This window comes from Uranotaenia lowii, unplaced genomic scaffold (assembly GCF_029784155.1).
Source record: "Uranotaenia lowii strain MFRU-FL unplaced genomic scaffold, ASM2978415v1 HiC_scaffold_748, whole genome shotgun sequence".
Taxonomy (NCBI): domain Eukaryota; kingdom Metazoa; phylum Arthropoda; class Insecta; order Diptera; family Culicidae; genus Uranotaenia; species Uranotaenia lowii.
This window is the reverse complement of record NW_026598698.1, coordinates 3,381-15,841: the sequence shown is the minus strand read 5'-3', so window position 1 is coordinate 15,841 and position 12,461 is coordinate 3,381. Positions and strand designations below refer to the sequence as shown.

Sequence of the window (12,461 nt, the reverse complement as noted above, 5' to 3'; positions counted from 1 at the left end):
CCGTGAGTAGTTTTTGGTCCCGTTTTGTTTGCTTCCTCGAGTTGAGGTGGTCGTTATGCAGAAATCAAGATGCACGACGGCGGCGGCGGCGCTGTTGTTGATTAGGCGTCGTCGCGTGTTCGGCGCGTCGTTTATTATTGACATGTTAGATGTCGGACGCTGACGATCGCCGAACGAGCCATCTGGTTGGCAGTCGTGTTTAGAGATCGGTACAAGTTGGACGCACGCAAGGCATCGTCGAGGCGCGTTTGGTCGTTCGCTTTTGGTGCCGTGTAAGTTCGCGCTTGTGGCTTCTTCTGGTTTTTTGAACGTGAACGTGAGACAGTTTGGCGGCATCCTAGTTCAGGGTCATTCTAGTTCAGGGAAAATGAAGAATGCATTTCTGGCTTCGGCGGCTCTGCTGCTGGCGGTGATCGGTGGAATTGTAGCTCGTAAGTTTCGCTCGTGGATGGTGAATATTCAATGAGCTCCATCAAATTACGCATGGGTTCAAAAATAAGCGATGAGCGTTGTTGACGATGATCTGGAGATATAAACAAGTTTTTATTACGCGTGCGAAGTTTGTTGTGTATATAGTAGAGTGTACGAATAAAGAACTTACGGAAGGTTCAAATCATCGAGTGACATGTCAAAGCTATGGTTCAAGAATAAAGATTCCTAACAACTCAGGCACTTTCCAATTCAAGGATTCTGTCGGCAGACATCTTACCAGACGCGTCGTGATTCATTGAAAGTCACATGGTGCAACTCGTCAATATCCGATGACGATGGAACCGAATCGAACTCGACTCCCACAACTTCATCTGGGAGTCGAAATGATTCAACCCAATTAGCATAATGGAAGTTTTTGACGAAAACCGGTAGAAACTGGAAATATTTAGTATTCAACATGAAGATGTTGTCACTGGGCACCTACTGGAAGATAAAAAAAACCGAAGGCGCCACAGAGAGTGGACAGTCGAGTTATTTAAAACATGGCTGAGCATTGGTTGACTGGGAAATTTTGCGAATGATCAGAGCAAAACAGAAACTTTAGCAAAGATCACGCTTTAATGCAGTGCTATGGTGATGTTTGTTGTGCTATATGATATTTTTATATTGTCAGCCAGCACACATCGATATCTGCAAATCACACGCTCTGCTGGCTGAATATCCGCCAATAAGACTAATTTCTGCCAAACGACTTGAACGAAAACGCTTGAGAACGATTTGTAAGAATGTCAGAAGTGATTTTTCATTAATTATTCTTTTAATTAAATACTTGACTTATCGGAATGTCTAGACTAGACTCTAGATCATTCAGTTTTAAAAGTTGCTCCAAGCACGCTAATTTTCCTAATTTGAGAAAATTTTATTAGAAAAAATGCTTTTTACTAATTGGGAGGTGCGGAATTCAAATGTACCATAAGAGTTTATTTTATTTATTTATTTTATTTTAATGTCTTTGATATAAACCATACAGACATATCTTAAACTAAACATGAGTTATGTTCTAAGACTACGAATATTATTTCTAAACACTTCTTTGGATTGATTAAAATTAAAAACGTTAGACACTTCATTAAAAACACGACAACAATTATGCATAGGGTGATTTTGGGCAAAAACTGTGCGACTAGATGGAATCCACAAAAAGTTCTGTTTACGAAGACGTCTCGCTGGAGCATGAATGTGGATGCTTTGTAGCAGTAGAGGACAGTCAGGAGAGTTTCTTCTATTATTTCTATTGTTTTTTAGATTCGAGGGCTACTTTTTGAAACCAGGTAAAATATCATTGAAGTAATCCGAATAAACCTAAACATTTTAAAACGAATTTTTAAATTAAGGGTTGAAAATCAATGATCAACTTTTTCGAGGACCACGAGTAAATTTGACTTCTGAGAAAAGGTAAAAAAAAATTTTTTTTGTTTTTTTCTTCTTTATTGAGTTGATAAAAAAAGCGGAATTTTATTAATTCTGTATATCTGAAACGAAAAAAAAAATAGGTACATGCATAGGTCAACATATTGACTCAATGGATTGTATCAAGACAGTTTTCGTTTCGTATAAAGGTTTGTTAGTAGGTACACCAAATATCTAACCCAGAATAAAATTGGACATGAAGCCGTTAGGAGTGTGGTTTAAAAAGCTTTAAAAATTTGAAGATTCTGGTTCCAGGGTCCACGTGGTCACAGGCTAAGAAGTATAAGGTAATTTAATAAAAAAAAAAGTTAAACTAGTTGGAAAACACCCATGTATTATTGCTATAATAGCTCTCGAAGTAAATTATCCCGTTTCACTTATTTATGATGTTAACGTTTGTCCAAGTTAATCATTATCGCTTTGATATTCAGCGGATATGGTAAAGCGCATTGAAACACTATTATATTTCAATGAAATTTTTTAGTTGCACAAATTGAAGAATAACTCAATCCATTGCACATTTTTTTCTGAAATGAACGAAACAGCTATGCCGAGGATGTGACTCACTTTTTGATACTGTTCAAACATTGTCACTGTTGATTGACGAAGACGAATTATTGATGTCAATTGCTGAGTTTGCTGTTCTTTCTTCTTGTCGTATGATGTAGGTAATACCTATTTGACAAACTTCATCTGAATTCCAGCTTAAGATTTCGGGAGAAAATTAACACCGTTAAATGTAGCAACATGTTGGTTCAAATCGTAGCACAAAGGATGGATGGCTACGAAAAATTCTTATTTGATTTGCTTTCCTTATTTCATTGCTTTAATATGCTCTCTATTGCAGAAAACATTCCCTGCACGACTCCTAACAACCTGCCCGGAATGTGTGTGCCGGTAATGCGCTGCCGCAACATTTTCGCCGCCATCCAAATGAAGGATAAACTGACGGCGCCGATGTTGAACTTCATCAGGCGCTCGGTGTGCCAATATCCGAACGTTAACTACGCCGTGTGCTGTCGACTGTCCGAGCTGGGTGCTGGATCCGGTTCCGGTTCTGCCCCTAGTGGTGGGACATCGACCGTGGGTGCGAGTTCGCTTCTACCCAGCGACTGCGGAACCATGGAGTCCGATCGAATATCTTTCGGCAACCTTACCCAAGCGTTTGAATTCCCATGGATGGCACTGCTACGGTATCGGAATTTTAACGGTGAACTGGTCGATGGGTGCGGCGGTTCTTTGATTAACGATCGATACGTGCTGACAGCCGCGCACTGTCTGATAGCGAAACGACTGCAACTGTAAGTGAATCGTTTTTCTTAGGTTTTGGCTTAAATATTAATTATTAAATTGTTTCTTTTCATTCCAGTGACCATGTTCGATTAGGAGAACACAACAAAGAAACCGAGCCCGACTGTGTGGATTCAGACGATTGTGCAGGTCCGGTACAAGATGTGCCCGTTGAAAAAATTATCATCCACCCTGAGTACAACAAACCAAAGTACAGAAACGACATCGGTCTCATTCGGCTAGTGAGAAAAGTTACCTTTGAATGTAAGTTAAGGAACGTTAAAAATGGTAATATGTTAAACTTAAAACGGAATTTAACTTTTTACAGATCACATAAAACCTATCTGCCTGCCAGTCAACAACCAGCTGCAAACCATGACTCACTCCAAGTATATCCTCACGGGATGGGGAACCACCGAGGAAAACGTTCAATCACAGGTGTTACTGAAGGCCTCGGTGCCTCAGTTGGACAACGAAAGCTGCGAGAGAATTCTCCTAGCCAACAATCTCAAGATCGAGCTTTTCGAAAAACAGATGTGTGCTGGTGCCCAGGGGCTGGTCGATAGCTGCCAGGGCGATTCCGGGGGACCTCTGGGGACGATAGCAACTCTCAACAATCAAGCCCGATTTGTACAGTTTGGAATCGTATCAATCGGGATCAACAGCTGCGGGCAGAAACCGGTACCAAGCATTTACACCAAAGTGGCACCCTACATGAGTTGGATTGTGACCAATTTGAAGCCTTCTCGGTGACAAGAAGAATTCGAAACTTAATTCTTGGTTTTCTAATTTGAACAACCGAAACACCCCTTTTTTTGTCTGATTTTCTTATTCTAAAAACATCAAAAGAAAATCTGCTGAAAGGCATTCACAATTTTCTGAAATCAATTGAAGCATAAAACAGAAAAAATCTTTTTCAATTTACGTTATTTTTTTAGATGTAGTCTTACCATAATATCGTTATCCTAGAATATCTATAGAGTAGAAATGCTTTCTATACACCGAGAGCTGAGCTGAGACTAGTTGCGTTGGATTGGAATGGTTCGATTGAGTCGGTCTCGCCGTTCACGGCCACTCGTCTTCACCGTCATCGATGGCTGAGAAATCGCGCACCGTCAGCCAGGTTAACCCGTTACCTTCCGGCTTGTGTCCCGATGGGAACAACACATGTCTCCCCCAAGTTCGTTTGCGCACCAAACCGAGAAACAACCGCCAGTTGCGTCGGGATCCGAAGTCGTACGGATTCTGGTAGGTCTTCCCTAGAGCGGCCAATCGTTTGGTTTCGGACTTATTGATGTGTGCTTCTATGCTAGTTTGGCCACGAGTTATGAGCGAACTGTGCCACGAAGTCAGAGCACCTAGCGCGAAAAGTGTGGCCACATTAATCAGCGCCATGAAGATGATTGCCCGATGTTTGCCCGGATTGTTGCTGTAATCCTGAGGAATCGGAAGATCGTGTTTGGCCGGAGCTAGGCCGTCATCTTCATAGTCGTTCATTTCGGTCTTAAATCAAACAAAAAACGGATTAACTAACTGGAACGATCGTTCATCAGAAAACAAAAGGTACTCACCACTGGAATGATATGGCCGGACAGATTGAAGCGAACCGGATGGCCGTGCAGAGGTTCCACTTCGTCCCAACCTTCCCCATCACCCACTATGAGCACGTTGTAACCCAGCTCAAAACCGAAACCAATGATGAATAACACTCCAAGAGTTGTGTACAACATGTACAGGAAAAAGTACCGATGATTGCCGTAGCCGACGCAATTGTTCAACCACGCTTTAAAGTGAAACAAGATTAGTTATGAAATCTGTTGATCAATAAGGAAATTAGGAAACTTACGACAGTGATGGTCCATTTTCAGCACACATCGGTTGCACACCGAGCAGTGGTGAGTGCGAGGAGGTTTCGGGGCAATGCATTTCTTGCAAATACTGACGGCTTCGACGATGAGCTCTTTCTGAAATCGAAAGTGAAAACTGTTCAATTATACATTTAAAAAAAACTCGCTTTGAATCTTATTAAGCTTTTTTTTTACAAAATAACCGGATAAATTTTTGCCGTTGCTAATTTCTTGGGAGTTGTCACATTTTCCTAAACTTTATGTGATACTTGAGATTAAGAGTTTCTAGAAAATTAAAACTTCTGTTAGACAAAGGAATTTAACAATGTTATTAGTCTAGTCCTGTTTTTGAAAATTTGACGTCAAACCTATATAAAGAAATATGAAGCTATCTGTTAATTAGAGTCGCAATTTTACTTGAGCATCGCGAAATGAAACAAATTGGGCTGGAATAACTTGTGCAACTCGCCACGGAAAATCGATGAGAGATTAAGGGACTTATGTTGCGATTTGATTGACGGATACGCGTAAATTTACTTCTTCGTCCTGACACAACGAAACGCGATAAGGATGAAACGTAACTTCGGATGAGCTCTGAAGACTCATCCCAGCTGAAATTTGTATGCTGAAATAGTTATTGGAGTCAGCATACCGCAAGTCACGCCACATGGCTCGCAGAATATGCCTTTATTAATTGTTGACTGTGGGATAATGCCAAAGTTTATACTACGAAGATTTATCCAAAACCCTAACTGTATAATTCTAACACCTTAGTATAGGTAGCGTATCTTGCAAATCAGCATGTCGGTTATCAGGTTTGAAGTAAGTTATTATGAAATTCTAATGTTTTAATAAACTTCACAAAGGAAAAAAGAACAAATTTTAAATTTTAATTAACAAAAGATGAACATACCTCCGGAGGATAGCCGGGAGAGGTCGCTGCCGCCTTATAGAAGTTGTAGGACACATTCATCAGCAGCCAGTTTCCGATCACCAGCAGGAAGTAGGTCATGTTCTGACTCTTGTTCCACCAGTATGGCAACCCGATCCAGTAGCAGATTATGACGACGGCCGCCGTTAGACACACGACTGCCACCACAAAAAACTATAACAACACAAATTATGAATTAGGAAATTTTTCAACACGAGTATTCGAACATGGTCAAACTACAAACCGGTCCCAGGAGATGAGTGAAATTATCCACGAACCAGAAAATTGGCTCGAGGCAAACATCGGACGCATAGGATTGATTCATGTGGTGGTTATAGGTCAACGAACGTAAACATTGTGCGGCATACTGATAGCGGAAGCGGAGACAATTGCTGCAAAAGAAAAAAAACATTTAATTTTCAAGACATCAATAATCGATGACAAATTTACATCCACTTACAGTAACTTTTTCGGGAACTCCTTCAGGCGCCATTGTATGCGACTCATGTTTTTCGAGTATTATTTCATGTAAATGATGACGCTTGCCAATTGTAATATATTGCGCTACTGGGCAACATGAACCAGCATTAAAAACTAACACAAACTGGCCGAAACCGGTTGACTTTCCATGGTAATTCACAATTTAAAAAACTTTTAAACTTTCACGGCAAAACTTTTGTTTACATTTTGCGAATATTGTCGAGAAAATGGAAAGCGGCTTCCATGGAATACGTTACAATTTTCGAATGAGTAACGTAACGATAATAACATCATAACGGATAAACGGAAAAGAATCTGCACACGAAATCTCTGAAAAACCATTTTAAACATCAAATTTTCATAATTTGAATGCGAGTTGGAAACACAGTTGGATAACAAATACTTTGATAAATGTTTATCTATACATATGTAAAAAACTTTTTGGCTTCTATCCGCCATTGTTTGAATTCTCTGCGATTGCGCACTACAAAAAGACAACTTTCGAATTCATGCAATTTACAAAAAAAAATTATAATCCATTTTTTCATCTGAGTATATCAAATCAACCATGACCACTTATTTCGGCGATAAAAATATCTGGTAAAATGTACCTAAAATGAGAAGGAAATGTTTGCCGTGTAATGAAGAGGTTTCATTCTTTTCAGCGATTGAAACAAAAATCAGGAGCATTCAAGTCTTCCTTGACCGAGTCATTAAGTTATTTTGTAACTTGAAGGTTCCCGTAAATTTTTTTTTTCATTTATTTGATCATTGGGATTTTAACATCCCAATGATCAAACAAATGAAAAAAAAAATAATTACGGGAACCTTCAAGTTACAAAATAACTTAATGACTCGGTCAAGTAAGCCTTGAATGCTCCTAATTTTTGTTTCCCGTTAATAAAAATCACAATTCACAATTCAAATCGAACTATAAACTTTTAATTTGGATATATTTTAAACATTTTTGAGTACTATTTAATAGACGTGTTTTCAATTCGAAATCTTGTATATAACGCATAGTAACGCTTCATTGTTTATGCTTTAATTTTTGAAGAAGTCGTATGAGTTATTGTTAAAACACGATTGGAGAGCAGCTTTTTTGATCAATTCTTTTCTAATATTATGTAGTTTGGAAAATACCTAATAATTTTGCAGTAAGAAATTAATCTAACACCACTTTTGTAAAAATTAATCCAAAAATTTGCATTCCAGATTATTTTATTGCCATTGGATCATGCGACCTCTTCAAAAATAGTTTAGACATGAACAAACAAATTTGTTTACAATTTCTACAGGGCAAAAAAATCTGTTAGTTTTCTCTTTTTACGGCTCGAATAGTTCAGTTTTAGTCGAAATAATGGGATTTTTAACGATACTCAAAAAGATGAAGCAAAAGGAAAAAGAGATGCGCATTCTGCTGCTGTAAGTATCCATCAAATCGAACCAGCTGTTTGCCATTAATGAAAGCTGACTCATTTTTTCAAATTCAAAACCCAACCACGTGTAGAGGGCTGGACAATGCCGGTAAAACCACAATCCTGAAGCGCTTCAACGGAGAACCGATTGACCAGATTTCTCCGACGCTCGGGTTCAACATCAAAACCTTGGAATACAACAATTACACGCTGAACATGTGGGATGTTGGTGGCCAAAAATCGCTTCGATCCTACTGGCGGAACTACTTCGAATGTACCGATGGCCTGGTGTGGGTCGTAGATAGTACCGATCGAATGCGAATGGAATCCTGTCGGAGTGAGCTGGCACTGTTGCTGCTAGAGGAACGACTGGCGGGAGCCACTTTACTGGTGCTGGCCAACAAACAGGATCTTCCGGGGGCTTTGACGGCCAACGAAATAAAGGAAGTGCTTCAGCTGGACAGTATCGAGACGCACCATTGGTCGATTATGGGCGTGAGTGCCGTTACCGGGGGCAAGCTGGTCGAATCCATCGATTGGCTCGTGGACGATATTTCCAAGAGAATATTCACGCTGGATTAGGAATTTCGGTTGCTTTTCCCATCATTATGTAAGTCTGTTGCCTTTTTTTTTCCTTTATTATGCATTAAACCTTACTGATATTTATTATTTACCCGACAAGCTAGAATGTTTTTCGATGACCAATGCCTTAATTTAATTTTTTTTAATTGAAAAAGAGTTTTTTTTTATTGAGGTACACCGGGGTAAGTGGTGACGCGGTGTAAGTAGGGACGGTGGCTATTTAAACAATACTGTATACTATTTTTTCAAATTTTTAATGCAGAATGTTGAATTTACTTGAAATCTATCCAATAGAGAAACAGTTCCGACAATAGCGGATGTTTACGGTGACTTTTTGTAAATTTTCTTTTTTACGGCGCGTTCGTAAATTGATTTTTTTGGGTGATGCATCAGTCGATTGATTTGTTTGGTAGATGTCAAATCACTTTCCATATGCTTTTGCATACGTTTGTTTGGAATTTACGAACGCCAGCATCGATAAAAAAAAATCACTTCGATAGAAAAAATCAATTTACGAACACGCCGTTAAACTACGATGTGGAGGTGACAAGCATCCTTTTCAAACGCAAATTTCTCGTAAACTAGTTGGCTCTTGACGAAAAACTCTACCTTGAAACAATCCTTACATCAAAAACGATCAGTTAGGAAAAGAAACGACGGTTAAAAATGAAGAAAAAAGAGTTTATTTGCAAAATTCTAAAATTTTGTCTCCAAACCCTACCTGGGGTAAGTGGGGACGGCTTTAAACATACTTGATGTTGATACAGTTTTTCAATTTTCTTGCCTTCATTCAATACAATTTAGCTTTATTTAGCATTCAGATCATGAAAAGTTGAGAAAAGTACTTGTTTCTGAAATTAGTATATATTTTCGATAATATCGGATTACACACAATAATCATCGAAAGATGCCTTATTTATAGTACCATGAACTTTTTTCAAAATTTCGAACGGATCGAGCAATAAAGTTACGTATTCAACCAAAAAAACACAAATTGTTGAAAATTTCCTGAGAAATCAAAAGGAAAATCTACCGTCCCCACTTACCCCATAAAGCGGGGTAAGTGAAGACACCAGCAGTCCATTACAATTCACGTGATAACTTTTTTCGCTTTGCGTCTATCAAGCTCATCTCTTCAGCATTTATGAACAACATGTTATGCATCACACTGAACGCGATTTTATCCAAATTGACCCACTGCTGATTTTTTAATGATTTTATAAAGTTGAACTATACGAAAAACCGTCCCCACTTACCCCGGTATATCTTAATTTAATTAGTCTAGAATAAGGATTAGGATTGTCAAAGCTTAAAATTTTCTAAAAGCTATCGAAACCATCATAATTATAAAATTTTCAAAATTAACACTTAAACGTACAATACATATTTTAAAAATTGTTGAACTCCTCGATATTTTCAAGTAACCATTTGAGGCCCTTGGAATCAAAGGGCATAAATGTTAATTTCGAGAAAATTGCTGTGTTTATACGAATTGAAAAATTGCATTTTTCTTTCGAACGTAGAAATATGTAAATGAAATTCATAAAATCTGAAAAAAAAACTTCATAAAATATGGAGAATCGTTTGATACTTTTAACTAATAACAGACCATTTCTGCACTTATACCAGGCATATCAAACTGGGGGCATGCGGCCCGCGTAGCCCCGTCTTATATTATCACAAAATTCCATACTACACAGAAGTACGCTGGCTTTCCTAGCACAAAATATTAAAAAGATTTTTTTTTGCTACGAGAGGAATTAATATTATTTTTGTAAATGAAAGATTTTTAATGCGGCCCGCACACTTAAACGAGTTTGACATGCCTGACTTATAACCTTTGTGCTACACTAAGAACCATAGCTCCAATGATATGATTCTTTTGTAAATTTATTCAACCAAATTTAACACAATACTTTCAGTATCTCAAATATGCTCAATTTGTAGAAATTAGTCCAGTAACGACTGAAAAATAAATGTCGAGTTTTGGCGTGTCTCGTCTTTGATTTATTCGCGGTCTTTAATGTGTTGAGTAAAGATGTCAGTATAGAGTAGGTTCAACCCTCAATCCTTGGGCGCGCCTTCAATTCAATGAATAAAGTGATCTGCTGCCTCTAAAAAAAGTGCAGCCGAAAATAACTTAAGTGCAAAAAAACCAACAGATCACGATTCGCTGCAGATAATAAGGTAAGAATTTTTTTCGCACCCCTATGTATTCCCGCATAATCGAAAACCGTAAAGCAAATGGGCAATATTATACTGGGATTATAACGTTAATCGTTCCTGTTCGTAGCTTCACTTTATCATGTGTCCTTACTTTAATGTATTAGAAGAAATTATACAAAATCATTTCTAAAAGATTCCATTAATGGTTGAAGAAAAAAATTAGATGGTGTCCATAGCAGTGCGTCTCAGCTACAGAAGACGTACGTGTCTTCGCTGAATGAGAAATGGCTTCTGTAAACAAAAAGCCGTTCCTCCGGTTCCTCCACGGAAGACCCGAATTCCTCGACTTGTATTGGAAGTGGCTGCATGGCTTCAATGGCACGGAATGCTCTGCTGGAAATACCACCTTTTGGCAGTTGAATTAGTAGGTAAGCTGTGAATATTTATATTATTATTGTGATTATTGTTTGATTCTGTTTAAGGTTAGAAAAAATGTTGCGATAATGGAAGAGGACCGAAAAAAACACTGTTACCTAACGGAAGGCACGAATCCCACACCAGAAACCCTACCGGAGCATAAGAAAACAGCGCTCCCGGATTATCTTTGTTACAAAAAATCGTAAGTTTTCAAATTTTCTACGTGAATTGTGTTAATTTTACTTTTTAAAGGTCAGAATCCGATGTCGCTGGAACAGGCAGACATGCAGAAGGCCCAAGCCAATCTGAAGCCATGAAGAAGAGCTGTATTTTCACATCCGTTCGGCATGTCCGGCTCGAATGCCAAGCGGTTATCTCGATATGGGGGGGTTCTGCTCGCCACCTATCAGCACCCGATCCGGTTTCATCAAATCCTCGCAGTTCCCTCAACGAAAAATTTCGGATTCGATAAGATGTCATATTTCACACCCGGTTTGTGGTTAGCTTTTAGAATGTGCATATTTCTTTCGGACGCCTGGACCGTGACCGTACTTTTCTCGAATACGATTTTGCTGTTCTGAGACATTTCGGCAATCATTCGGGCACAGTGCTCGGTGAATTTGAGATCAGCCACCTGGCCTCGTCCGTTGCCGTAGGTTTTTGTCAGGGTATTGACCGAAATGAAAATGAGCTCCGCTTCCTGAATGGCCGTTTCGATGTAGGTCGAAAAGAACAGGTTCTATTGCGGAACTTTGCTCGATATGTATATATGCAAAAAGGCTGGATTCCCCCGGTGAATATTAGATTCCATTTCATCTACGACCACAGTACCGGAGAAACAAGAGTAAAAACAAAGGCGGAAACAGCAGATCTTGAATGCTGCTCAGTGGTAAGTTCCAAACTATCATTTCTTTCTGCTCATGCTAAGTTAAAACTATTCTATGTTTTAGTTCAGGTAAAGACAAAAAGGCCGGCGTTTCCGCCATCAAAAAGAGCGACGAGGGAAGATTCCAGTGATCGTATTTTGCCGGATGTCTAGTGACAACTAAAACATCAGTAATTATACCCATACGTATGCTAAACACATCCTGAGGAGCCACGGGAATAGCGCTGCACTGCAAAGATTACTGCAGCCCAAAATTATAGTGGTATGTGCCAAATTTTGCTGTGTGCTGTGCGCTATGTAAGTATCTTTTGATTCTTGTATGTAAATATGTTCAGTTTAGGCGCTTATGCTAGGAGTGCATATGTTTCTTCGAAAAAAAGCGCCTCAACGTTACTTTGATGTTCGATTTTGCATATTTGTTTTGAGTAATTAACAGATAAAATTAATAAAAAAAACTTTTTGAAAATCTGCATCAGATTAGAACATAGATACTATTTAGCATGCTCAAGAAATGCATTTCTCTGACGGTAGAGGCTTTGTTG

General features: G+C 38.8%; 3 protein-coding genes and 1 long non-coding RNA gene across 5 annotated transcripts; 3 read left to right on the top strand and 1 right to left on the bottom strand.

Moving 5' to 3' along the window:
* The first annotated feature begins 206 nt into the window (after positions 1-206).
* LOC129760740 (serine protease grass-like) lies at positions 207-3,966 on the top strand. Its single transcript, XM_055758397.1, has 4 exons — positions 207-431; positions 2,750-3,203; positions 3,272-3,456; positions 3,521-3,966. The coding sequence occupies exons 1-4, from the start codon at positions 368-370 to the stop codon at positions 3,943-3,945; spliced, it is 1,128 nt and encodes a 375-aa protein (XP_055614372.1). The 5' UTR covers positions 207-367; the 3' UTR covers positions 3,946-3,966.
* A 136-nt stretch (positions 3,967-4,102) lies between these two features.
* LOC129760739 (palmitoyltransferase ZDHHC16) lies at positions 4,103-6,659 on the bottom strand. The gene is made up of 6 exons (XM_055758396.1): positions 6,431-6,659; positions 6,215-6,362; positions 5,953-6,144; positions 5,039-5,156; positions 4,764-4,975; positions 4,103-4,695 (listed from the first exon to the last, which is right to left on the bottom strand). Exons 1-6 carry the CDS (start codon positions 6,475-6,477, stop codon positions 4,258-4,260), a joined length of 1,155 nt encoding a protein of 384 aa, XP_055614371.1. The 5' UTR covers positions 6,478-6,659; the 3' UTR covers positions 4,103-4,257.
* A 1,024-nt stretch (positions 6,660-7,683) lies between these two features.
* Positions 7,684-8,541, top strand: LOC129760741 (ADP-ribosylation factor-like protein 2). Its single transcript, XM_055758398.1, has 2 exons — positions 7,684-7,875; positions 7,961-8,541. Exons 1-2 carry the CDS (start codon positions 7,811-7,813, stop codon positions 8,448-8,450), a joined length of 555 nt encoding a protein of 184 aa, XP_055614373.1. The 5' UTR covers positions 7,684-7,810; the 3' UTR covers positions 8,451-8,541.
* Positions 8,542-10,612: 2,071 nt separating this feature from the next.
* Positions 10,613-12,128, top strand: LOC129760742 (uncharacterized). 2 transcript variants are annotated; one of them, XR_008740383.1, is made up of 4 exons: positions 10,613-11,040; positions 11,099-11,235; positions 11,286-11,922; positions 11,984-12,128. It is a non-coding gene; the product is annotated as an uncharacterized LOC129760742 (long non-coding RNA). The 2 variants fall into 2 exon arrangements; XR_008740382.1 differs by having other exon boundaries at positions 10,613-11,235.
* The last annotated feature ends 333 nt before the right edge of the window (positions 12,129-12,461 follow it).